Below are 26,540 nucleotides of genomic sequence, written 5' to 3'. Positions count from 1 at the left end.
TCTGTCTTCCCCTAGCCCTGCATCTTCTGCAGAGTCTGTAAAGGTATTACAGGCTCACCCATAAGCTCTGGAGGAGCTAAGATCACAGAAGCCACAGTTTGGTAAGATGTGGCATGTCATAACTGCATATATTCATGATGTCATCACAGTTGTTGGCATTTGCTTTCTGGATATTTCCTTAGCTGGTAATCCACAGTGTTTTCTTCTCCCACCAGATGTTGTATGTGTGCATATATATATTTGATTTTTATCATCCTAGAGGCATTTCACAATGAAAATCCTGTGTGTTCAGCAAAGCACAATAAACATCAGGTGTTATATAAGTTTCTCAAGTGTGGAATTTTCATGTAATTGAATGGGTAGTATGTTTATATTAAGCTATTTTGCAAGGCATGCAGAATCTAAAAGGAGAGTAGGCAAGTTTGCCATTACTGTATAAGATACATTATATTAGGAACTGGAACGATTGTTCAATGTTAAAAGCACTTGCTGCCCGTGCAGGGTACCTGGGTTCAGTTCCCAGCATCCTTATGGATGCTCACAACCACCTATATCTTTAATTCCAGAACAACAAATGCCTTCTTCTGGCCTCTATGGACTCCTCCACACATATGGTACACACAAACTCATGGGAGCACACACTCATACATAAATACAATTTTAAGTGTGTTCTATTGGTATAGAATCACCTTAAAATATTTGTCAATGTGTATTTCCTTTGTCAAATTCTTGGATTTGGGGTTTTTTAAAGATTTATTTTTGTTATTTTATATATTTGCCTGTATTGGAGTGTACATGAGTGTAGGCGCCCAACATGGCCAGAGGTTTCAGATATAATTCCGTAGCTGGAATTATATATGATTGTCTAGCCATGAGATGTGTGTGCTGAGAGCCAAACTCAGATCCGCTGAACGAGGTGTGCATGTACTTCACCATCTCGCCATCCCCAGTACTTGCTTTTGATGACATATGTAAGTTGCCAAGTTTTGCAGACACAGTGTTCCAATGCCTTGCTCCACCGGGGTATGGACTGTCTTACTCTCCTCCATTCCAGAAAGCAGCATGTCTTTCTCGTCCCCGTTTTGCAGAAGGCATAGAGACAAAGAATGTAGTCACCAGACCGCCCTCAGCATCACCCTCAGGTGCTTTAACCCCTCAGCCTGAGCTTTTAACCTCTGCGTTCTTAAATAACAAAGAGGGCTGGAGACTGCTCTGTGCCTGACCTGTGCGTTTTTTACTGGCATCTAGCTTAAATTAATACTGCCATCCTTAAATACTGATTGTATGATAGCAGGGCTTATTTTTTATTATGGTTACAGCGGGATGCAGTATTTAGTTTTGCTGGCAGTAACTGTGTGTACAAGCTTTTAAAAGACAAAATAGACGGTGTAGGAACTGATGCTGACCCATGCAAAAAAGTTAGAGATGCTAATCCGTGGTTCCCTCGGCAACTGCGTGCGGTCTCATGAAATGAAGTATTGTGGCCCAAACTGACCACTGTACCCAGATCTCTAGAGTCTTTTCCATGCTTGAGAGCCTGGGTACCCACTCTAGGGAAATAGTCTGCAAATTGCCTCTTCCTGGTGTGTCTCTGTATTCAGGGCATCATTTATGTGGCTGTGTTCCTGGTGCCACATAATTTCGGCAGGGGATGTGTGACATTTCGGTGGGACTTAAATTATTTATATATCTTAAAACAAAATGTCTTTAACCTGTACAATCTTTTTTCTTTTTTTTTTTTGCCTTACATCTGGCTTGTAAACGATCCTGCCATCTCTCCACCCCCAACTCCCAACGGAGAAGCATCATTTAGGGCGTGCGTGTTTACATTCAAAGTGCTGTTCTTAGGCAGGTTCAAGATGCTGTTAACCTTTGAGATGCATTATGTGCCAGTGCTTAAGAGAGATAGATGGCTAAGAAGTGTGTATTAGAGCCTCTCGAAGCACCGGAGCATCAATCTTCAAGAACCCAGCTCCTCAGCATAGGGCATGCAGGATGCGTGGGCACGTCTGCCCCTCCCAGGTTGTGTGTCACAGCTAGAACCCTGCCTTCTTAGGAGAGGACAGTAAGGGCTGAAGTGTCTGCCTTTCTCAGTGCTCTGTGTCATTTGTCCTGTTACCATTTTGTTAACTGGTCTCTCTCTCTCTCTCTCTCTCTCTCTCTCTCTCTCTCTCTCTCTCACACACACACACACACACACACCCCATAACTTAAATGTGAGGAAAAATAAGAAATTTGCCAGGCATGGTCATGTGCCTATCCCATCATATGGAAGGAGGAGGAAAGGGAATAGAATTTAATGTCATCCTTAGGTACAAAGCAAGTTTGAGGTCAGCCTGCACTATGAGATCCTGTCTCAAATAAGATAAAATGTTCTTTACTGGTGGGCTGCCTTTCTCAGAATAAATGATTTAGTAAATTTCTTGTGAAACAAGCAATAAAAAATAAATAGAAATAAAGGAGAAATAAAATAAAGTTATATATATACCTAAATTATTTTATAATCATAGATGTAGATTAATTAAGATATTCTTAATAACTAGACAACTCTAGAAATTGCTGAGGGGTAATTTTGCTTTGATTAGACAGATTTTACAGTCTGTTCTTGTTGCCAGATAGTTAAAGTTGAAATACACTTGACCCTCTGAACCATTGTATTTGGAAAATGAGTCTTTTGGAAATATGTTGATTTAGTTATGAACATTGATAACAATCAGGCATGTTCATCATTATTCAAGTGGTCTAGAAGAGCCAAGTAAGGATTGATTAGTGAACTCCTTAATGAAAAGACATTAGGCAAGATGATAAACTAAGGTATGCTCTTGGGTAGGTTATATTTCATTTATTTATGCAAGCAACATTTATTGCACCTTCATCTTCTGGAATACCAACATCCTCAGTAGTATCTGTGACATAGTAGTGCATTTTCCAAGGCAGTGTGCAAGTACAAGGGACGTACACATGAGTGTGTTTGCTTTCTCTTATCTTGGGTCTTGTTGTGTTCGCCGAAATAGATAAGAGTTTTTGTAGCCGAGACTTTGATCCTGTAAAAGGCATGAGGGCCTCAGTTGCTTAGCGTTGCTCTTTGGGAAACCTCCCTGGAGCAAGGACTTTAGGCTTGGAATTTCCCCTACTACATTCTCACTTTGACAAGCTGAATGGGTCGGTAAAGAGGGGGGACGTCTTTGGTAGATGGTCATGGTTTATTAGAACCACCTCTTCTGGCCTTTGATGTATTTTAGGCTGTAATGTCCAACATAAAGATGTTCACTTCTGAATATATCACATCACTGCAGCATTTTATAACTACTAAACCATACATTCGAGAAATGGTGTACAAATAAAGAGATAAACAATTTTGCCTCAATTGCAGTTCATTTTCTGTCCTATCCTGGGAGTGTCTCTTAGGACATGCTGACTCTTGAGACCCTTGCTTACTGAGGAAGACATTCCTGTCTTATTAACCAAGGACCCCTCCCTAGACACAAGACCTCTTAACAGGGTCATCATGCTGTCCAGTTTCTGTCATAACCCTGCACGCTTTTCTTGTCACACACTCTAGGATGAAGAAGGCACAGAAGAGGACAGCAGTCGAGTGGAGCCGGTTGGACATGCTGATACTGGCTTGGAGAATATGCCCAACTTTTCTCTCGAGTAAGTTCCTGGGATTTCGCCTCAATCTGTGCTGTGTATGTGGAGCATTGTGTCCGCAGTTAAGTGTTGCAGAAGCATATGGCGTGCAGAATGTTTGTGCTTCGGTCAAAGCCATGCCTGCCTCGCTTCATTTTCCCCAAGAACATCTTTCTTGGTTCATGTGTACCTGCCCTGGGTTTCATGCCTTGGCGAAAACTACCAAATTAGACTAACAGAGTTTTTGATGGAAAATGTCCGTCATGTTAACAGCTCTGTAAACTGTAACTGTTTTCAGATTGCTTCATCTGTCTGTGTATTTATCATTTGCTCAAGTTTGCAAGTTAAAAGATAACCATATTAATCTTATTCTAAATACTAGTTGGATAAAGTGTTCATTGGTCTACCCCCCCCCCCTCACATTTTAGTCAGAGAAACAGGGTCTATGAAGATACTTGATGGGATGATGAATGCCATAGCGTAGACATGCAGGGCATGACTTTAGGCTTTTCCTACCTCACAGGTTGAGAGTTGTATTGGTCATTACCATGTTTGCAATGGTGGCTGCTCTCAGTACTCCCCCCTGGTAGACAAGAGCTGGGAGAACAGTCTACTGCTCTTTTCAGTGTTCTCTTGGCTTCTGAGGGAGGCTGCTAGAGGCATGCACAATGGGGTCAAGCAGGCCCAGCTAGGATGGGTTTACAGCTAAGTGGGCAGCATTTGTGACACTTCAGTTTAAGAGATGATTGGCACACCATCATTTTTTAAATGGAATGTAGAATAAAATAAAGCTATTCAAATTATGCATTTCTTCATTAAAGAAATGCCAGCGTTCAAATAGTATCAGCAGTTTCAAAACAGGATTTTTTAAAATAATGGAATAAAAAATGATGCATACATAATGTTACTTAAGTAAACATTTTAGTTGTGTGGACAAATATGTTTGTTTAGAGAAAGATCTCACTGGATGGCCTAATTTGGTCTCAAATTTATAACAGTTCTCGTGCCTAAGCTTCCTGGATTCTGTGATTATAGGCATAAATCACCACACCTGACTTTTAATTAGTCTGTACAATTAAAACCTATGTACGTGGGCCTGGAGAGATGGCTCAGAGGTTAAGAGCATTGCCTGCTCTTCCAAAGGTCCTGAGTTCAATTCCTAGCAACCACATGGTGGCTCACAACCATCTGTAATGGGGTCTGGTGCCCTCTTGTGGCCTGCAGGCATATACACAGAATATTGTATACATAATAAATAAATATTAAAAAAAACCCTATGTACGTGATTCTGTTTTGCTTTGTTGACTGTCCCTTTCACTGATTGCGTTTAGTCTCTGTATTAGTGGGGCAGTCATAGCACACATGTTATCACCAACTACTTATATAAGAAATTTGTTAGAAAATCAGGCATTTCATATTATATAAAAACTACACTATGGTCTTTGTCAAACCTAATGGTGGTCACTTGTGATTTTCCACATTGCTTAAAATAATTATTTAATTGAAATCCTATTTCCGAATATTAATCGCTATACATACAGATCTCTGAAATTGTGTGTGCATGTTGAAAAATCTGCCCAAAAAGCAACATCTCTTAAGTAGTGTAAAAATTTACCCTTTGTCTACTATAATTTTCATTAATCTCAAGGCAGCACTGATGATTAAGATTCATAGAAGTGACTATAATAATATCAGTTCCTGGCCATCACACCAAGCTTAGTTGTTCAGAGGCACCTGTGTGTTAGTTCCTGGAATACATTTCATAATTTTAAGGATCAGCAGCAAATACAAAGAATATTTGGTTTTAGTGGGTACATTTGAGGGATATGCTCTATAGACCCTTCGAAGTTCTCTGTAGCTTCGGAATAGGGATGGATCATCAGAGTGAGCCATAAAGGCATTAGTGGAGTCTGGTCAGTCAGCCTCTAGGAGCAAAAACTTTGACCTTATTGGGAGAATGGATAAACTGACATGCATTGGAACACTTTGTAACTTCTCATGAGCTGTGTGTCCACAATGCCTGTATTTAGCTAACCTTAGACTTCTCAAGTTAGACATTTGGGTGCTGAGTGATCACGAAGTCATATTGCTCAGAAGAGCATGGTCCAAGAGGACCCCTTCTGTGCCCTTTGTAACTCAGCTGTCTCCAGACTAGCATCCAGGTAGGCGTCCTTCAGTGCTACCTCTTCATCATGCCTGCGCTCCTGAGTGTGTACTTGGATGCCTATCACCTGGTGGGGTTTTCGTTTGGTTCTCTTCTGTCGTGTGTGTCTGTGTTTTGGTGGCTTTTGTTTTGTTTCTGTTTTGGTTTTGTTGACTGTCCATGTTCATGGTCCCTCATTCATCCATTGTCTCACAGTGATATGGTAAAGCTCGTACAAGTCCCCAACGATGGAGGGCCTCTGGGGATCCATGTAGTGCCGTTCAGTGCGCGAGGCGGCAGGTAATGTATCTTGCAGGTTTTTCATTGATCATAATGTCCGCTGTTCTCTGTGTTGACTTTGCGCATGCGTAACGGAAAGTTTACATGGGGTCAGCTGCTGCTTCCTTTATACATACCTACAGAGTACACATAGCCTGGCCATGGAAGGTTCTGTGCACAGGAAGGACACACATGATCAGCTTACCTTAACAAACATACCATTAGTGCATACTACGACTTCCTGGACTCTGTCACGAGCTAACAACTCTGCCTGGATTTACAAAACCTGAGGAAGCTACAGCAATTATCTGGGGAAAAGAAATTGTGCAATTAAAAAATTACCTGGATATCTTAGGTAGGAATATGTTTTAAGTTTATATTTGTTAGCTCACTTCTGCAATTAGGTAAGATACTGGTGGTTTTTTTTTAAAATTCCTTAGAAAGTTGGGCAAGCCGACTTGAATCTCCAAATGCTCACAGCACCAAATGTTATGCTGTTATTTTCAACCTCATTACTGCAGAGAATATGATTCCTTAAAGTTTACAAATGTCAAGTAAGTTTTCTTGGTTCTCCCCCGTAACCATGCAATAAAATTGTTTTGGACGTTTTATTATATTCCAATAGTGTTGGTTAATTTTGGTATTAAGGCTTGCTTGTTGGGCAGATGCCTTGGCCAGGTGGGGTGTTCCTTCTCTATCCCTGGGTTTAGCTCTGTGCATATGTGACTTCCCTTCCTTTTGTTCACTTTGTTCTTACCCAGAGAAGCATGTTTATGCCTTAGTCCTTGTAGTGTTTTTACTTTATTCTTTTAGGAAATACTTAGGCGTTTGGGAGGAGGGGAATTGGCAAGTAGCCTTATACTCATATTGGAGAACTAAGGGACTGGGAGCCTCCCTCAGTGACCAAAACCTAGACCAGCAATAGAGAACCTGGAACACAGACAAGAAAACTTCACTTGTCAGTGTAGACAGATAACTAAGAACACAAAGCCACGGCTGAGAACCAGCGTCACTTAGGAAAGCTGAGAACGGACATTGTGAGTCAAGGCTAGAGCCTGAGGCTCTGCATGTGGAACAGTGAGATCCCAGATCAGTGACAGGGCACCAGCCACATGTGCTAAAACTACTGTGCAGCGTGTTCTGGAAGGCGGAGTATGAATTACCACATAGCCAAACATGGGCTGTTGTAGTCTTAAGTCTTTGAGTGATTGTACAGCTTTCCCTGTTAAATATGGTGACTGCAAGCCCAGATTTCTGTTGTTCCTTTGGTTAAAATATAGTTTGTGGATTTACTTGTAGTTGGAAAGTGAATTTATGAAGATTCTGTTGAAGCACCATGAGTCCAGGATTTTGATGTATATAAATTCACCTTCAGTTTTGGAGTAGTGTTTTATTCCTTCCATGATTTTCTTTCTCTTTTATTTTTTTCTTTTAACTGTGGAAAAACATTAAAATATCTTCGAGCAACTTTCACTTAAATATATTTCAAAGGTATCTTGGCTTTTATTTCTTTTAAAGATGTTTAGAATTTTTTCAAAAGAAACTTCAAGTTAAAATGCATGGGTCATAGCTTCCCGGTGCTGATGTATCTGAAACTTCCTGTGAGCTGGAATTTATCACAAATAAGATTATCGTGTATGTGCCAACTTTGAACCAGTGTTTTTATCGCAAACATGTTACTTTCTCTCCTGTATCACACATTTCCTACCTCACTGTGAAAAGACATTAGGATAAAATAAACAGATGACAAGCCTAAAGCAAATGGAGGAAACAGAAATAAACCTGCCAGTAGGGTGAATTCAGAAAAATATTGTAAAGCCTACCACAGTTGGTGGTTACCATGGTGTTGAGTTTGGATGCACAAAGCCCATCCAAGTAAACAAATTCTCCTTTAGAACCAGCAGCTCTGGAGCTGGGTCCTTTTTATTCATTGTAATTTGACTCTTCATGAGGAAAATCATACACAGCTTTCCTGTATAAAGAACAAAGTCTTTGATCTACAAAAAGCAGACACTTCATAAACCCTTTCCCATCATCACCACTCTCCTGTGGCAACAGAACAGAAGAACTTGGTTGTCACTCAACGTGCGTGCTGGGTATCATAGGGTTTCTGTTGCTGCAATGAAACTCCACAACCAAACAAGAAGTTGGAGAGAAAAAGACTTATTCAGTTTACCCTTCCACGTTGCCGTTTATCAACAAAGAAAATCAGGACAGGAACTCAAGCAGGGCAGAAACTTGGAGGCAGGAGCTGATGCAGAGGCCAGGGTGCTGCTTACTGGCTTGCTGCTCATGGCTTGCTCAGCCTGCTTTCATATATATATATATATATATATATATATATATATATATATATAACGCAGGACCACCAGCCCTGGAATGGGACCATCCACAATGCAGGAGGCTGGGCCCTCCTGTATTGATCACTAATTGAGAAAATGACTTACAGCTGAATCTTATGGAGATATTTTCTTAATTGAGGCTCTTTCCTCTCTGATGACTTCAGCTTGTGTTAAGTTGGCAAAACAAACAAACAAACAAAAAAAAACTAGCCAGGATCCTGGGTCTTCAATAGTTTGCATGAATCTGATGCTTCTAGCTCTCTGGAGTTGAGTGGACATTGACCCAGATGGATACTTTTGCTTAGACTCTGTCCCATCTTCAGGAGACTAGAGCCTTCAGAAACACTTGGGCATGGTCCTTTCTGTTCTGTCAGAAATCCTGAGAGGCCCCACCTTGTGATGAGGATGCTGGGTGCCAGAAAACAAAGATCAACAGAACACTGTATTTCACCCTCATAAATTCTGAGAGAAACTTTTTTTTTTTTACAAAATAGAATTGGATATTTATTAGTTGGGTTATACAGGGGCAGGAAAAAAGGAAGAAGGAGGTGAGAGAAACTTTTCATTGGAAAGGAAAGTGGACATCAGAAAACAAAGTGAACAGTACCCCATTTTTTTTTCCTCTAGGGACTTGCAGTATAGGTGGAGCAATAGCTAGGAAATCATTCATTATACTTTTGCATAAATTATAATTATATGATAATGCTTACTGTAGCTACCTGGTAGATGATCTGTGAGCTGGTTGAAGAGCAGTATCTGAGTTTTGAAGTCATGATGGAACCACATGTCCTTTAGTGGGAACACAGCAGCACAAGTGTGCACACTGAAATCTCCAAGAATACTTAGCATGAAAACTTTCTCAGTCTTGAGCCATCTCAAATTCAGAGCCATACCTAATTGAATAATTCCCCCAGAATTTTGATTTTTTGATAGAAATGATAAGTACATGTAATCTTTGCTTTCTTGTTTAGAATATCACAATCTAATTCAGAATGAGAATTTTGCATAGAGAAGGGACATTTGTGGACTGCTTCAGATGTCACATGTAGTGAGGGAAGACAGGAATTTAAACTCAGGGAGTAGGGTGGGAGAGGGCTTTACAACCGCGTGGCTGTGGCAGCTTCATTTCTGACCTTGCCAGGGCTACTCTTTGGTAGGCTGTTTTCTCTAATAAGTTGAACTTTGTACCTTCATTGGCAGCATTAAGGAAGGCTGATCTCCTAGCTCTGCCTTGGGTAACTGACTCTGTCATAGACACAGGCAACAGGAAAGTTCACAGCATTGTCTTCTCTAGGATGCTGTGTTGCTTATGTCTCTTTGTAGACGTTTCAAAAAGATGGTGAGCTAATTCCACTCAGAACTCCTCATCTGGCTTCATTTCTTTGAAATACTTTAACTTTCCATCTGTTACTTCACTTTCCTCTCACATGACAAGCAACTTTATGTCACAACCGCAAATACTTTCAAGACACTTATAACAAAGAATTATGACATTGTTTGGTGGAATTAGGGTAATTTACCTTCTAAAAACTATCCATAGCTATTAGTTTGAAATAAAATTGTAGGCTAACTGTACTGGCAGAAGGAGGAGGATCTTAAATTCAAGGGCAGTCAAAATTAAAAATAAAATAAAATGGTAATGACATATCCTGACTGTGGTAATATTTGACAAATTTTCTGAGGCTTTCCAATGATACAGAAATATGATTATAGTATAACCTTGGGTCAGTACAAAACAAGATGTAAAATCATTTACCAAACTGGGGGCCAGAGGTATAAAATTGTTAGAATGTGTATTTACTTTGATGGACTTGAGAAGCATGTATTTTAAAAGATATTCTCCACATGCTGCAGGGCTTCAAGAGACTTGTGTCTATGGAATGTTGGCTGCTGTGCAAGCCCCTGAAAAGCACTATATGCCTGACCCATTCTTTGAAGGAAATAAGTGCTCTGTCCTAGAGATGTTATTCTGGAAAGGTAGCGATTCCTGGAGCACATTCCCACGGAGGATGCTCACACAAGTGTGCCCAAGTTGGTTGGGAGATGGTCTGTCGTTGGCATCGCAGTACCACCGAAGATGATACTGCAAAGGTTCTGCCTGACTCCAAAGTCTATGTCTGCAGTACAGGTTCTAAGTCTTTGCCAGTAGACACAAGTGTGCCTAACATATGCCCATAGCATAGCACAGTCTGCTTCCAAGGCTCTTCCTTCTTTTATTACTAAGTATTTTCTTTTATACTCCCTTTTCTTATGCAACTTGTAATTAGATGCTTGTCAGTTTTATTTAAGGAGATTTGTTGGGTATTATTATTATATTTATTTAAGATATAAAGTCTTGAAGTGATCTCTAAAGACAGAATCTATCAGTCCCACTCCTACATGAGGTGTGGACATCAAAGATTTGCACACACCATGGAAGCAGCTGTTTACAGTGGTGTGAAAACATTCATCAATAAATTATAGCCAGGAGCCAAAAGCTCGGCTCAGCAAGGAAAGCTGCTAACCTGAAGCCTGAGTTCCATTGCTGGGTCTCCCATGTTGGAAGGAAACCCTGACTGCACAGTGTTCTTCTCTGACCCCCACAACCATGTTGTAGCATGTCCATATATGTATACACATGCATAAATAAGATGCCACAGAAATCGAGCCCAGTGTTCTGTTCCCAGCATCCACGGCAGCTGTCCTGTAACTCCAGCTCCAGGGAATCTGAGCCCTCTTGAGGTAGAGCATGGTTCATGGCCTGCAAGGGGCCAGCCATTGTCAGGAGCTCTTCCAGGTACCTGGGTAGAACCTGGCTCCATCCTTTTTATAGTTTTAGAAAATTTGTGTTTTTGTCAATGCAGTAGAATAATGCCTAATTTCTGCTTTGATTTAAAGAAACTCCCCATGTTTATCTGCCTTTTTGTCCAGTTCCTGCACTTTGTGGTTGCGCCGGGCATCCTGCCTAGGGCCTCACAGATGCTGGCAAGCCCTCTCCCAGATTCTTTACAAGAATTAATTAAACCTTTTTTATTATAAACATTCTTTGTATAGGGTATTGTGTTACATAAAATCATTTTCTACTTGTCTGTTGAACATGATCTCCTGTTTACCAGTACTGCTGTTTTAACTGAAATCCCTATCATGTTTGAACTGCTCTTCTGTGGCCATGACCGTGGTTTTAAGTCATGCACAGTTGCTAATTCCCACTTGTAACCCCTGGGGAGCCGACAAGGTCTTTCTTGCCAGGAAACCCATTCATCCCCTGCTTTCACTGTCATGTTTGTGCCGTGTCAGCATTTACCAAGATCAACTGTGATCGTCCTCATAGAGCTGGATGACAGTTGTGGGAGTGGAGATTATCAAAGCAAAACCCACACTAACTCAGCCAATTTAAATGTCAGTTAAACATTTGTTACTTATTTTCAGTTTTATCATTGGTTATAATTTATACTTAGAATTAAAATGTTAACATGTGCAACTGAGTTTGTTTGAATTAAGTGTATAATTAGGCTAATGAACCTTGTAAAAATGTAGTGGTGAATCCTTAATATAATCTGAGCAGTTAAATTTTTAATTATGCAACCAAAAATCACACACAGAGATGCAGCATCGAGCAGCTTGCTTTCTGAGCTTTTCCTTCCTCCTGTTCCCCAGAGAGACTGCTCAGCAATTCTGAGGGAAGGCTTTAAAGAGAGAGAGATGTAAATGTCTATTTTTGTTTTGTTTTAATTATTCAGAATTGAGATTTGTACCTAGTGGGCATAGGACTTTCATCCCTCCCTTCCCTTCCCTCCCTCCCTTTCTTCTTCCCTCCCTCCCTCCTTCCCTTTTCTCCTTCCCCTCAGTGTTTTCCCTTCCCTTCCCTCCTCTTTCTCCCTCCTTCTCTTCCTCTCTTCCTTTCTCTACCATAAGAGGGGAAAAGCATTATAGCAAACAGTTAAAGAGTAGGTTTAAGAAGTATTTCAGTCTAATAAGATAAGAAAATCCCATTGCTTGGGCAAGCCTGTGATTGATTTAAGATCTGTCTGAGGTTCCCATGGGAGGTGGAGGAAGAGGTGGAGTCAGAGGTGGAGGCTGAGGCAGAGGCGGAGGTGGAGGTGGAGAAGGAAGAGGAGGAGGCTGAGGCAGAGGTGGAGTCAGGGGTGGAGAAGGAAGAGGAGGAGTCTGAGGCAGAGGTGGAGGTGGAGGAAGAGGTGGAGAAGGAAGAGGAGGAGGCTGAGGCAGAGGCGGAGGTGGAGGTGGAGAAGGAAGAGGAGGAGGCTGAGGCAGAGGTGGAGGTGGAGAAGGAAGAGGAGGAGGCTGAGGCAGAGGTGGAGGTGGAGAAGGAAGAGGAGGAGGCTGAGGCAGAGGTGGAGGTGGAGTCAGGGGTGGAGAAGGAAGAGGAGGAGGCTGAGGCAGAGGTGGAGGTGGAGTCAGGGGTGGAGAAGGAAGAGGAGGAGGCTGAGGCAGAGGTGGAGGTGGAATCAGGGGTGGAGAAGAAAGAGGAGGAGGCTGAGGCAGAGGTGGAGGTGGAGGAAGAGGTGGAGAAGGAAGAGTAAGAGGCTGAGGCTGAGGCGGAGGCAGAGGCGGAGGCGGAGGTGGAGGCTGAGGCAGAGGCGGAGGTGGAAAAGGAAGAGTAAGAGGCTGAGGCGGAGGCGGAGGTGGAGGTGGAGCAGGCCTTTCCACAACACTCCACCCCGCAGTCTTTTCTTCACCCATCTCCCTAGCCTCATTCATAAATTACTGTTCTCTTCGCAACCTGGTGGCTCAGTGCAGACAGCATGGGGCATGGGTGGTTGGGATTCTGGAACAAAGCCCCCAAGAGCTAGCCCTCCTTTCTTCCCCAAGATCCTTCTAATGGGGATTGGTCGCCCCTAAGGAACTCTGGTAGTAGTAGCTCCCCAGAAGTCAAGCACATTCTGTACCATGAAAGCCCATAGGCCCTGGGACCTTCTTAGCTCTTCTAATTCTTCCATATGACAAGATAGGTCTGTTTGTTTTAAATTGCTTCAGAATAAGCTCTAGCTGATGAGTTCAGTCTACGAGATACAAACCCAGGGGAGTGTGGTGACTCCTTTACATCCGTTAATTGGGAGGCAGAGGCAGGTGAATCTCTGTGAGTTCAAGAACAGCAGCCTGGGCTACACCGTGAGACCATTTAAACAGAGCGAGAGCGAGCACCACAATGTGCTCTTGTCACTGCAGCCTTAAGACAGGTGTGGTCAGAAGGAGCAGACATGCAAATGGGTCTTGTCTATCACCCAACTGCTTCCAGGACAAGCAGAGTGCCTGACACTTCAGCCTCTGGTCCATTGCCACCCATCTTCCTGCCCAAGATAGTGACTCCAGCGTTGAGGATCATAAAGTTCTATCACCCCAGTACAGGCAGTTCCCGATTTCCTGGTCCCGTGTGTCACGTGTCTCCTGTAGCCCCCTGCCCGTTATTACCTGGGAGAGGCTGCTGCCGCTTAGATCAGTACACTTCCTTCCTCCCGTTTTTCACTACGGCCAGTCACTTGTTTACGATGTTTAATTTATTTCATCCAAGACAGGGTTTCTCTATGTAACAGCTATAGTTGTACTGGAACTCGTATAGTGTAGATCAGGTTGGGGTAGAACTCACAATGAACCTCCCACCTCTGCCTCCTGAATGCTGGGATTAAAGGCGTGTGCCACCATGCCCTGCCACTTGCAATGTTTTACTGTACATAGCATGACGAATGCATTTGATCACATAGAAGGACAATTTAGAAAGACAGTCTTCAGTAAGATTTCATGATTTAGCTCAGTGCTTGCCCAGCACTGAAAAAAATAAAACAACCTCATTAAAAGGGCAGAAATGAAGCTGGTAACTCTGAATCATTTTTGCTTTAGATCTTATCTTGGGATTGCTATGTAGAAAAGCCCATGAACTCTCTTTTACAAGTTGGATGCTGAGCTGGGTGGGGCATGGGATGGCCCAGCAAGCTCTGCCTGCGGCCCTCAGCTGCTTTTCTACTCCAGAGTTCTGAAGTCTTCCCCGTCCCTCCTAAAGTCAGCACGGCCAGGTTCTTCGCAGCAGTAACAGCTGTTGAGTTACTTTCCCATGGCTGTGATAGAAGCCCACGAGAAGTGAGTCATGGTAAAAAAAGGAGTCCATTGTGGCTGTGGTTCCAACAAACTAGGAATTCATCATTATAGGAGGCTTGGCCACAGGCCACCTGAGCAAGAAACCCTGAGAGCACAAACAAAGCCACAAACACAGAGGGGTCAGCTGGAAACAGGCCAAGGTTATCGACCTCAAAGCCTGCCCCCAGCCATGTTCTTCCTCCAGCAAGGCTGTAATTTCCAATGGTTCCAGAACATCCCCTGAAGACACCAACCACAGGGGACTAAGTGTTCAGTTACCTGAGCTTGTAGGGTCATTTTCATTCAAACACCACAAAGGATACTCATCATTTTGTCTTTTTACTTTGCTGCCTTCCCCACAGATTTCCTTACATGCTCTGTCTTAATCCTTGAGTACCTATGCGAGTGAGGGGAACACTAAGTTCTCTGAACTGCCTTCCTGCTTCTGGTGTTCTTCAACCGGAGCATGGCAGTGGATCGCCCACTTAAGGAAGAGACTTGCCAGGTTTTGGAATTCTGAGTGTCAGACCTGTTGTTGATTTCACAACTCACATGCAAGGGAGTCCCTTCTCTGACTCTCTCTGAAGCCCTGCTGTTTTCCTTCGAACCCAAAGCACAGGGAGGATAGGATTCCTCATGACCTGTGTGCGCTGTGAAGGAACCAGGGGCTGCTTCCAGCAGCGTGGCCCCCTGGCTGAAGCACAAACCTCCCACTGCTGTCTATCAGACCACCCATGTTCAGGACCGTGACACTCACTGATACCCGCAGCAGGCTCCAATGTCATCTTTGGAAGCAGACTTAGTATACACTTAGTTTTAGAAGGGTGATAATGGCAAGTCAGAATGTGATTTCTGTTACTTATTGAAAGGATGGGTTTCTACACATCATTTAGACCCTTGGGGGTTTGCCTCAGTGTTCACCCTAGTGCAACCGCTTTTAAGGGAGCGTGTCATAGAGCTAAAGCACATGGAGGAAATAGTACCCCTGTAATTGTTCACTCTTGATGTTCCAGAACACTGGGGTTGTTAGTAAAGCGCTTGGAGAAAGGTGGTAAAGCTGAGCAAGAGAATCTCTTCCATGAGAACGACTGCATTGTGCGGATTAACGATGGAGACCTTCGGAACAGACGATTTGAGCAGTAAGTGGGTCCTCCCCCTGGAGACAGTGGGGTCCTCTCCCCTGGGGTCAGTGCAGTCCTCTCCCCTGGAGACAGTGGGTCCCCACCCCTGGAGACAGTGGGGTCCTCTCCCTGGAGACAGTGGGTCCCCACCCCTAGAGACAGTGGGGTCCTCTCCCTGGAGACAGTGCGGTCCTCTCCCTGGAGACAGTGGGGTCCTCTCCCCTGGAGACAGTGGGGTCCTCTCCCTGGAGACAGTGGGGTCCTCTCCCTGGAGACAGTGGGTTCCCACCCCTGGAGACAGTGGGGTCCTCTCCCCTGGAGACAGTGGGTTCCCACCCCTGGAGACAGTGGGGTCCTCTCCCCTGGAGACAGTGGGGTCATCTCCCCTGGAGACAGTGGGGTCCTCTCTCTGGAGACAGTGGGGTCCTCTCCCTGGAGACAGTGGGTCCCCACCCCTGGAGACAGTGGGGTCCTCTCCCCTGGAGACAGTGGGTTCCTCTTTCTGTTGACAGTGGGTCTTCTCCCCGGCGATGTGATGGGGTATCTTTGCCTATAAGTGGCTTTGACACTTTGTTGAATACTGTACCACAGGAGAGGGTTTTATGCAGTTACCTACTTTTTATCTAGAATTTAATCAAACAGTGTAATTACCCCACCAGGCTATATCTTAGAGCACCCTCTAACCAGTCGAGCTGTTCCCACATGTTCTGGACCTGATGTTTTATAGCATTGTTCCGTGCAAGGATGTCCAACCTTCTGACATTGTGATATGTCCTAGCCATCTACAAGTGTGTTGTACTGCATTCATAGCTATACTGAATGTGTGTGCCCAAAGGACTGTGTGTTTGACACACCTGTGAGGGAGAAAGACATGTATGTGTTCTCTGTCGGTATTAAACTAGAGTTAATGTTCCACTTAATCCTTATTGATGATTTACAGAGAAAGGCACGCTATTTTACTACATCATACATAGGTTTATCATTTTTATTTACAGAATGAGAAATTTATGTTTGGAGAAACGGTTCTGCCTTTATTGGAGCCTCCAAACATCGTTCATAAATGGTTCCAGCCGTCTGTTGGTTCTTGTTGCTTAATTAGCGTACTTAATCAAGCTCATGTTATCTTCTGCCCTGCTAGTCTTCGTTTGCTAATCTCCCCGCTCTTTGTCAAATCCAGAGCACAGCATATGTTCCGCCAAGCCATGCGTTCGCGTGTCATTTGGTTCCACGTGGTCCCTGCAGCGAACAAGGAGCAGTATGAACAACTCTCCCAGCGAGAGAAGAACAACTATTCCCCTAGCCGCTTCAGCCCTGACAGCCACTGTGTGGACAACAGGAGCGTGGCCAACACTGTGCCTCATGCCTTGCCCAGAGCAGCCAGACTGGGTCATCCGCTTGAGCAGCTGGATGCTCACCCCCGACTACCTCAAAGTGCTCATGTCTCCTCTAAACCTCCCGCGGCCCCGGCTTTGGCTCCACAGAATGTGCTTGCCACCAACGTGGGCAGCGTGTACAACACTAAAAGAGTAGGCAAGAAGCTCAACATCCAGCTTAAGAAAGGTAGGACGCCCTTCGTGTCAGATGGGGTGAGGTGGGAGTCCCCTCTGTATGCTGTGAAAACCACTGGTTAATACAGAAACTGCCTTGGGCCTGCACAGAGCAGGTCAGAAGTAGGTGGGGAAAACTAAACTGAATGCTGGGAGAAAAAAGGCAGAGTCAGAGAGAAGCCATGGAGTCACAACGAGGTGCTGAAACTTTGCTGGTAGGCCACGTCCTCGTGGTGATGCACAGATTAATGGAGATGGGTTAAATTAAGATGTGAGAGTTACAAATAAGAAGCTAGAGCTAATGGGCCAAGAAGTGATTTAAGTAATACAGTTTCTGCGTGGTTATTTGGGGGCTGAGCAGCCAGGAACCAACAAGCAGCCTCTTACTACAATGGAGCATCTTTTGAGATAAGCCAAAGAGTCTTTGTGTGTGTGTGTGTGTGCTCTTTCATTATCTATGTCTATTAAGTGTTGCAGGACTCTCTGTTGGCTTGCTAGGCACTCTGCTCCATCCTTACCCCTACCCTATCAAAATTAAAATGGAGGGCTGTGGAGATGGATCTGGTGGGAAAGTGGGTGCTACATTTGCATGAGTATCTGAGCTCAGGTTCCCAATATAGACATGAAAGCCAGGTGGCTCTCTTCATGGCCAGCCCCAGTCTAGACAAATTGACAAAAAAGCTCCAGGTTCAGTGTGAGACCTTGTCTCGAAACAGAAGCCAGGGAACAATTGAGGAAGGCACTTCTCACTAGCCTCTGGCCTATACACACGGGACACAGGTGCATTCACACTTTCACATGGGACACAGGTGCATTCACACTTTCACATGGGACACAGGTGCATTCACACTTTCACATGGGACACAGGTGCATTCACACTTACACACGGGACACAGGTGCATTCACACTTTCACACGGGACACAGGTGCATTCACACTTTCACATGGGACACAGGTGCATTCACACTTTCACATGGGACACAGGTGCATTCACACTTTCACATGGGACACACATAGGTGCATTCACACTTTCACATGGGACACAGGTGCATTCACACTTACACACGGGACACAGGTGCATTCACACTTTCACATGGGACACAGGTGCATTCACACTTCCACACACGTCTACGCACAAATGCAGAAGAAATCAGATTAAAATGTCCAAGTTCAGAATGTGTCCCTGCATGTGTTTGTAAGAATCAGCTGTGATTCCTAGGGTAGGCTTTTTTTTTTTTAAATACTAAAAGCGGGTCACCGGTTTTCCTTCAATATCTAGAACAATAATGGAGGTCTGACAATCTGAATTGGCACCCACGCCTTCCGCAGGGAATTAGAGGTCTCTGTAGTTTCAGCATGCCACGGAAGGGGCACCCATGTTTGAGGCTGTCAGTTTCAGATATCTAAGAAGCCCAGCGTTTTCTGTCCCTTTTCCAGAATACAACTTCATTTCCTTGGAGCTGACAGACCATGACGATGGGTGCCATTAAGTCTTCTCCACACTTACTGATTTATTTGTGGGTCCCCTTCCCGTCAGTGTCTGTCCCACGCACATCGGGCACACACTTGCAGTTGGTCCTTTGCATTGTGTGGAGTGATGGCCACGCTTGGCCTTCAAATAGCCAATGGCGTTCTGCCGAGGACAAGATACACTTGACCTTTGTGTCCCTTTAGCTAAGTATTCCAAAATCATGCCTTTCAAATTATGGCTTTACTCAGAAAAGAAAAATGACTTCCTGAGTTCCGTCAGCTCCAGCAGTGGCTGGAGAGCTTTCCAGAATGACTTCCTTGTGTCCAGCAGCTGTGGACAGCGAGTCCTTGCCAGCGTCTGTCACATGGTGCCATTCATTGTTCTCCTTGCCGTTGAGGTAGTGCTCAGATGGCTGTGTGTCTGCACCTGCTGTTCTCTTCCTACCGTCATTCTTCCATTGAGCTTTGTGAGAACCACAGCTCCTGATAGTCGCTTTTAAGCAACGAATGCTTAGTTGGCACAGTCAGGCCCTGACAGTGTGCTGCTTCACTTTGCACGCTGTATGGGGAGCCCTCTGTTTCCTGTCTGTTCTCAGCTAAGGGAAGATCTGATTCCCATTCTTCTCTCACCACTCAAGTGACAGGCTTTGGTGTTTTACCAAAAATACGTCAAGCATCACAATTAACAGTGTATGAAGAATAGCAGTCCCGCTCACGTTCCCTCTACAAAGGCACCATATTTTTCTTGACCAGTGTTCTACTAATGTTACTTCATAAACAGCATTATTTATAATATTATGCTTGCCTTTATACTAAGGGAAGAATATTCATTTAATCAATTGTGGTTTTGTATAAATAATAGATGTGACAAATTATGATGTAATATGACCTTATTCCTGAAGTGTTGCTTGCTATTAAAAGACCCTCTAGAAGCACGAGCAAGGAACTCAGGACCACGAGCGGTACACCCACACACTGAGACAATGGGGATGTTCTATCAGGAACTCACCAAGGCCAGCTGGCCTAGGTCTGAAAAAGCATGGGATAAATCCGGACTAACTGAACATAGCGGACAATGAGGAATACTGAGAACTCAAGAACAATCGCAGTGGGTTTTTGATCCTACTGCACGTACTGGCTTTGTGGGAGCCTAGGCAGTTTGGATGCTCACCTTACTAGACCTGGATAGAGGTGGGCAGTCCTTGGGCTTCCCACAGGTCAGGGAACCCTGATTGCTCTTCAAGCAGATGAGGGAGGTGGACTTGATCGGGGGAGGGGGAGGGAAATGGGACGCAGTTGCGGGGAGAAGGCAGAAATCCTTAATAAATAAATAAATTAAAAAAAAATTTAAAAAAAGACCCTCTAGTTTTGAATGCAGGAATGAGTAGTTTTGCTTTAGTAAGATTTAGACATGTAAAATTCTGTTTATTTACCTAATTCAGAAGTATAATCTTCATCCATGAAAGAAAATTAGAAGCGGTGGTTTTCATTGAAATATTTCTCTCACTTTTGGTAATCTAAACGACAGAGAGTCCCTTAGATTTGTATTGACTTCAGTTAACTAGCAGGGAGAACACCCAACACAAGCACCTGCTGCCACTACATCAGTGCCCACAGATGTTTTACACAAATAGATTGTGTTGACTATACTTAAGAAGGACAAAAATGTTGATTGTCTTTGATTAGGACTGAATACAGATATGGTAATAATGCTTGCATGAGAATTAAATAGTTCCTTGTAGCGGGAAGGTAATATTTTTACCACTTCTTGTAACATTGCAGGTTATTTTTTTTTTAAGAAGTCCATTATAAGCATAGTGCGATCCTGTTAAACATATGTTCAACTCGAAGCAAACTGTTGTGCTCTCTGTGGTATTAATTTACAACCCGGGGACAATGCTTTGTACGAAAATGAGACTCTTCCAGGACAATAACTCACTGAAGTAATTTTGGAACTCTGTCACAAGATGCTACACAACAGAAAAGCCCCAACTCACTTGCTTCAATAATTATGATTTCTTAATATTTATTACCACTCTGGCATTCTCAGATCTCCTACTCTTTTGTAGAAATTAGCTTTTTAATAAAGTCAGAGGAGAAGGTCAATAATCTGTTTCAATCAGAGCAAAATATTTTGTTGGCTTCACCAAATGAAAATTGACATCTATTTATCTGTCTCTTAAAGGTCATTGCCTGAACTTCTGGCTTGTAGATTTAGGGGTTATTGCTGATATTTTAATAGAATCTTGGTTCCATCTTTGTAGTTTATACAAATTAATATTGCAAAGGAGAATAATTTAGAATCCTTTCTTAATAGTTGTTATTGCAAGTCATTAGAGTTTCACGAAGGCACAGAGACATATGGGACAGCCTCAGAAGAATAATTAGGAACGTTCGTATAGACAGCCTGCCAGTCAAGGCTTCAGCACAGACAGCAGAACTAAGAGTCAATCTGGAAGCGGCTTCCCATTGGGTATAGATGTGTGTTTTGTTTAACCTGAGAGTGTGTGCGGCAGGTTTGGCTTCAGGAATTACTGAGCATACATTTCTTCTCCTTTCTGTTTAACTCATGTTTTATCTACCTGTCTTAGTTTGTCATGCACTCCATTTTTGGTTCATTTTTACGGGTGCCTCACGTCCTGCTGAGACGCTCTTCATGGCTCACCTTGAGGATCTCTTCAGCCTTCTCACGGTGACCATGCATTTGCCATCCCATTAACTGAAATGTTGCACCAGCAGTAAGCGAGCCCAGATAGAAGAAATTGCTCGTTAGAAGTGCTGTCCGCTTCTGCGACTCAGTAGAAGTGTGTCAGGCTGCGCACGCTGCAGCTTGGTCTGTTTTTGTTCATTACTTTTGGGTTCTAGTGGGTTGAGACTCCTTTCCACAACACACTGGCCAAAGAAGATGGCTTGCTAAGAAGTCTACCAAAGATGACGTTATGTCAATCAAGAAAGTGACCTACTGGGCTGAAGAGATGGGCTCAGCAGTTAAGAGCACTGGCTGCTCTTCCAGAGGACCTGCGTTTAATTGCCAGCAACTACATGTGGTTCAAAACCATCTGTAGTGGGATCTAATGCCTTTTTCTGGCATAAGGTCATACATGCAGATAGAACACTCCTATACTCCTATACATAAAATAAATAGGTAAATATATCTTTGAAAAAATAAGAAAGTGACATAGTGATATCCCATTAATCATGGTTCCTTTAAACATGGTGGGGTGACCCTAGGGTTCAGTAGCCCTGATTTCCACCTGACTTGCCCTGTGGTGGGAGATGGGACCACACATGGGAGGATTTCAGTTACTCGGAAGGGAACTTGACAAAGGTAAGCAGCGTAGTTCATGTATACAAGAGGGTTGTTGTATGTATTCAGAGTATGAAGAGGATTGGTTACTTAAAATATTAGTTCCACTGTTCTCTTCTTGAATATTTTCTTTTCCTGTTGTCTTGCCTTGTGCTCTAAATCTTGGACCATTATTACTAATACTTGATTTTTTGGTGTTTCATGGAATTTTCTACAATTTATTTTACACGTGTAGGTGTTTTGCCCACATGTATGTCTGCTCTCCACATGCATGCTGTGCCTGGGGAGGCCAGAGGAGAGTGTTGGATTCTCTGGCTCTGGAGTAGTTATGAGCCTTCATGTTGGGCTTGGGAATCAAACCCATGTCTTTGGCATGAGCAGCAAATATTCTTAACCACTGAGCAATCTCTCCAGACCACAAAGGTTGTATAGCTTTTAACAGAAGTGTTTGTTCATGATTTCTTCAAGTAGAGCTGTTAGGTTCACTTGGTACCAAAAGACCTAAAGTTGACATATGAGTTCATTAACTTCCATCTGTGTTTGATAAGACCACCAAAGGAGATTAATGACTTCTAGCACTGAACCATTTGTATCTTCCAAACTTTGTCTAGTTTGAAGCCTTCGTTGAGACTTTTAAAGCATTAAGAGAAATGTAGGCCACTGGACGTTACAAGATGTAAGGCTAACGCTGAATATAAGGCAGTCATTGTGTGTAGCACACGTGTACAGGTCCAGTATGCTGCAGCACTTGCAAATGTCTCTATTTCTGGCTTAGGTACCGAAGGACTGGGGTTCAGCATCACTTCCCGAGACGTTTCTATAGGCGGCTCAGTTCCCATTTATGTCAAGAACATCCTTCCTCGAGGGGCCGCCATTCAAGATGGCAGACTCAAGGCAGGAGACCGGCTCATAGAGGTGAGTGGCTTCCAGGCCAGGGCTTCTGGCGTCCCTGAAAAATTCCTTTCTTTGGGAGTTAGTTTGAAAATGTTTTCATAAAATAGGAAATTATGTGTTTTAGCAGAAATGCTGCATCAGAAAACTATTTGTTTTACTTTATATTCTCCCATGTTATCTGATGAAAAATTACCTTTCTGTCTAGATTATTTATAGATATTTAGCTATACAGATACTTGGTTTATGACGTGAAGGTATTTTGACATCAGGCACGCGCAGACCTCGGTGACTGCAAATTTAGATAAGTTCATACTTGATGTGTGGCACTATAGGCAAACCAGCCCTGTAGATACCAGAACCAAGGTAGAATAAGTCAATGTGAATGTGTCTTGAAAGGAAGGCAAAGGTTAGTGTGACTGCCTGGACCGTGAAACCAAGACACAACATTCAATGTGAACACAAAGGAAAACAGGTGTCAGAAATTTTTTTTTGAGGCTTAGGGTTTGACTTCCTGGTATGTGAGGGAGTTGTGGAAACATACACATGGACTTGGTCCCTGACGTGAGCAGCTGAGGGCATTTAAACAGTGAGGGCCAGCTCAGAGCGTAAGACCTAATTTTCAGTTTTCTTCTGGGATTAAAGAAAAGAATCTGTATTTTGATTTTTACTCATTTATTTTTCATTGGCATTAAAGATGAAGCCCAAGTCCATATGCATCGTAGGCAATTGCTTCTCCACTGAGCTGTGTCTCTGTGCACTAAGCCATAAACTCACAACTGAGCTGTAAGCAAGTGCCCTCTCTTGGGAATTCTGGGCAAGAGTTTCCCACCAATCCAGGATCTTGTCCCTGAACCACGTCCATTGATGTACTGTGCCCCTCATCACTGAACTGTGTACGCCCTCCAAGCCACACCCCCACTAATGGGGCATCATTTCATCCCTCATCACCCCTTCTTAGCAGAAATCATGTTTCATTAACAGTTCTTGAAATATGGATAAAATGAACTTTTATCACCACTCCCTCTCCCATGCAGCTTTAACCCCTCTGGGTTGCACTTTCTAAAAGGGTTCTTGAGAAGTACCAGAGCTAAGAAACCACTTCCTTTTTTCCATGACTTTATTTTAGAAATCTCCCTTAAATCTTATGCCATTTCCTTTTGTCCTCCCCATAAGGCAACATGTTTCAGAGGACACTGAATCAGTCTATTTACCAGAAGGATGCACCCCCAGTTTGTATAAAGGGAACTGTTTTTAGAAAGCTCTACTCTTTCTCGGATATAAACTGAGCAGCTGTCAGCAAGCCGGTCGTTATGGCTTCTTTTATTTTGAAGTCTCAGTTGGCTTCTAACTTCAAAAAACGTTTGTCTTTCCATTTCCTCTTTCCTTTTCCCTCCTTTCCTGGCTGTGTTTCTGTCTCTGACACCCCCCCGCCCCCCGGGCTTGGGATGAACCCAGGACCTTACAGCAGGGCTCACCTCCTTTTGCTTATATGCTTGCCCTCCTTCCTGCCCTCCTTCCTTCCCTCCTTCCTGAGCATAAGCTCTGTCTTCGTCCCTCTTTAGTCAGATAATGGCTTGACTTGCAGTGACTCAGGAGCACCTTCATTTTCTCTCTAAGAGGTGGGAACACTCTGCACCCTGCCTTGCTCCTGAGTCCTGTATAGTGCTTGTAGCTGCCCGGTGGGTCTCAATTCTGAAGCTTGTTCTGTGTATTTCAAACCTAATGCTGCAGTGTCCATAGAGTTCAAAGACTGTGTACAAGTCAGTCCACAAGCCTCCTTAGCATCTGGACCATAAGAAGAACAAACAGAACAGAGTACCACATTAGTAGTGCCCGCCCCTTTCCGTCTGCAAGCTTTTCATTGGTTGGAACTGTTGCCAATCGGCTGGCATCTCTGCATTAGAGCATGCGAAGCTCTCTGACAGTGTTTCAACAGAAAGCCTTGGTTCTAAAACAGAGCTTCAGGGAAGTTTTGATATTAAAATTTAAGTATTATATTTAATATTTGACTCATAGAGAGAGAGAACAATATATCATTCTTTAAAAAAAAAACTGTTACGTTGGTGTGGTGGTGCATGCTTGCAACCCTGGCACTTGGGAGCCAAGGCAGGAGAATTTTGAGTCAAGGCTTCCCCAGCTATGTGGTAACTTCAGCCTTGCTACACACGTAGCGAAACTGTGCCCTTAAGAAATAAGTGAATAAGTGATAAAATTAAAAGCATCTTTCCTTGAAACCTGGAAACTAACATTTATATAGTTCCCATGAATGAAAAATGGTAAGAGTGTTTAAAAATGTATTCTTCCCAAATTCTGCCTGGCTGAATTCTCTTATCCATAGAGAAAAACTAAGATGAAGCATTAGTTCCCCTCCCAAACTGTTACTATTTTTGTGAGTCAGTTTGATGTTATTGTTTACCTTTTAAGGATACAATGTCTATTCTTCTTCATTTTCACTGAAGCTTAAAGCGTTTATACTAAAATATTGTTGCTCTATTTTTCCAAGAACAGCGCCTCTCTGTTCTGCTGTCGGAAGACCTGTTATGCACCAGGGCTCAGTTCTCTCTGCTGCTTGGTGTTAACTTGACCTTATATGGTTTCTGTCTGTTTACCACATGCTGCCTGTTAAGGCCGGTGGTTGCAGCTTCTTGTTTATGGATGAACACTAAAGGATTTATTACTTCCTCACTGGCTTCTGGCTATCTTGTTGACTTCTTTTATGAACCACAAATCTTCCCTGGTTACCTGGTCATGACCTAATTTTGCATGGGAAAAGTCTCATTTAGGAATAGATACCCACAGTTCTGGGTCTCTGGCTTTTTTTTTTTTTTTCCCACTGCCTGTCTGGACATGGTTGTAGCTAAATATTTCCTCTTTGTTTTAGGTCAACGGAGTAGATTTAGCAGGGAAGTCCCAGGAGGAAGTTGTTTCCCTGTTGAGAAGCACCAAGATGGAAGGGACCGTGAGCCTTCTGATCTTTCGCCAGGAAGACACTTTCCACCCAAGGGAACTGGTGTGTAACCCTAGTGCAGGTGGAAGACTTCTCATGCACATGAAGCAGTGATCTAAGCCACCTACTCACTGGCGAGTGTTTATGGAGCCTTGTCCTGAGAAGGGCCTATATAGTTTTTATTGACTCTCAGTGTAGATATTCTTAACTATGCCAGTCTTAGCGATAGATGCCTCAACTATGAGCGAATGCATGTTTAATAAGCAGCTTGTAAGGAGGGTTTCAAGACTCCTGGGTTTGTCACTGTACACTCCCAGCTAACTGATTGAACCACAAGATGTCCATTATTTCATAACTGTCACCTTAAGGGCTATCATTGAAATACTGCCACCTCTTCCTCTCATGTGACAAATTCTTGGCTTTCAGAGTTTTGTAGTAAATACAGCTGCGCAAAGTTAATGGTGCTTCCTGTTTGGTGGCTAGGAAAACTAGCAAAATTATTGTTATGAAAATAAAGAAAGATGTAAGAGGAAAGACGTCACAATCACAGCATAAGTGATTTTTTTTTTTGTGTGTGTGGAAAAACATAACCAATGACATTGTTTATAGCTCATCTTTGCCCTCTATACTGACATCCATTAGGCAGGGATAGTGAAATGGTATTGGTTGGAGTAAGATGTAGAGAGTAAATGTACTTCTGAATACTCTTTTGAAAAGGAGTTATTTTTATTATATATATGCAAATTATATATATTTATATATAAAATTGACTCATTTAGAAGCATAATCTTT

General features: G+C 43.2%; 1 protein-coding gene across 18 annotated transcripts in view; it reads left to right on the top strand.

Moving 5' to 3' along the window:
• The window catches only part of Pard3 (par-3 family cell polarity regulator), a 501,294-nt gene that overhangs the window by 265,442 nt on the left and 209,312 nt on the right, over window positions 1–26,540 (top strand). For 16 of the 18 annotated variants that reach the window (XM_041649755.1, XM_041649756.1, XM_041649746.1 and 13 more), the window contains 6 exons: window positions 3,563–3,654; window positions 5,990–6,073; window positions 15,477–15,602; window positions 16,762–17,144; window positions 22,683–22,822; window positions 25,683–25,811. In XM_041649755.1, the coding sequence (XP_041505689.1) occupies window positions 3,563–3,654; window positions 5,990–6,073; window positions 15,477–15,602; window positions 16,762–17,144; window positions 22,683–22,822; window positions 25,683–25,811 (954 nt within the window). The remainder of the gene's footprint in view (window positions 1–3,562; window positions 3,655–5,989; window positions 6,074–15,476; window positions 15,603–16,761; window positions 17,145–22,682; window positions 22,823–25,682; window positions 25,812–26,540) is intronic. The other 2 variants (XM_041649748.1, XM_041649743.1) reach the window with 1 other exon arrangement.

This window comes from Microtus oregoni, unplaced genomic scaffold (assembly GCF_018167655.1).
Source record: "Microtus oregoni isolate MIOR12 unplaced genomic scaffold, Mior012 000004F_ref0000308, whole genome shotgun sequence".
In the NCBI taxonomy this organism is placed as follows: domain Eukaryota; kingdom Metazoa; phylum Chordata; class Mammalia; order Rodentia; family Cricetidae; genus Microtus; species Microtus oregoni.
Note: the sequence above shows the minus strand (reverse complement) of the source record. Positions and strands in the feature narration are given on the sequence as shown.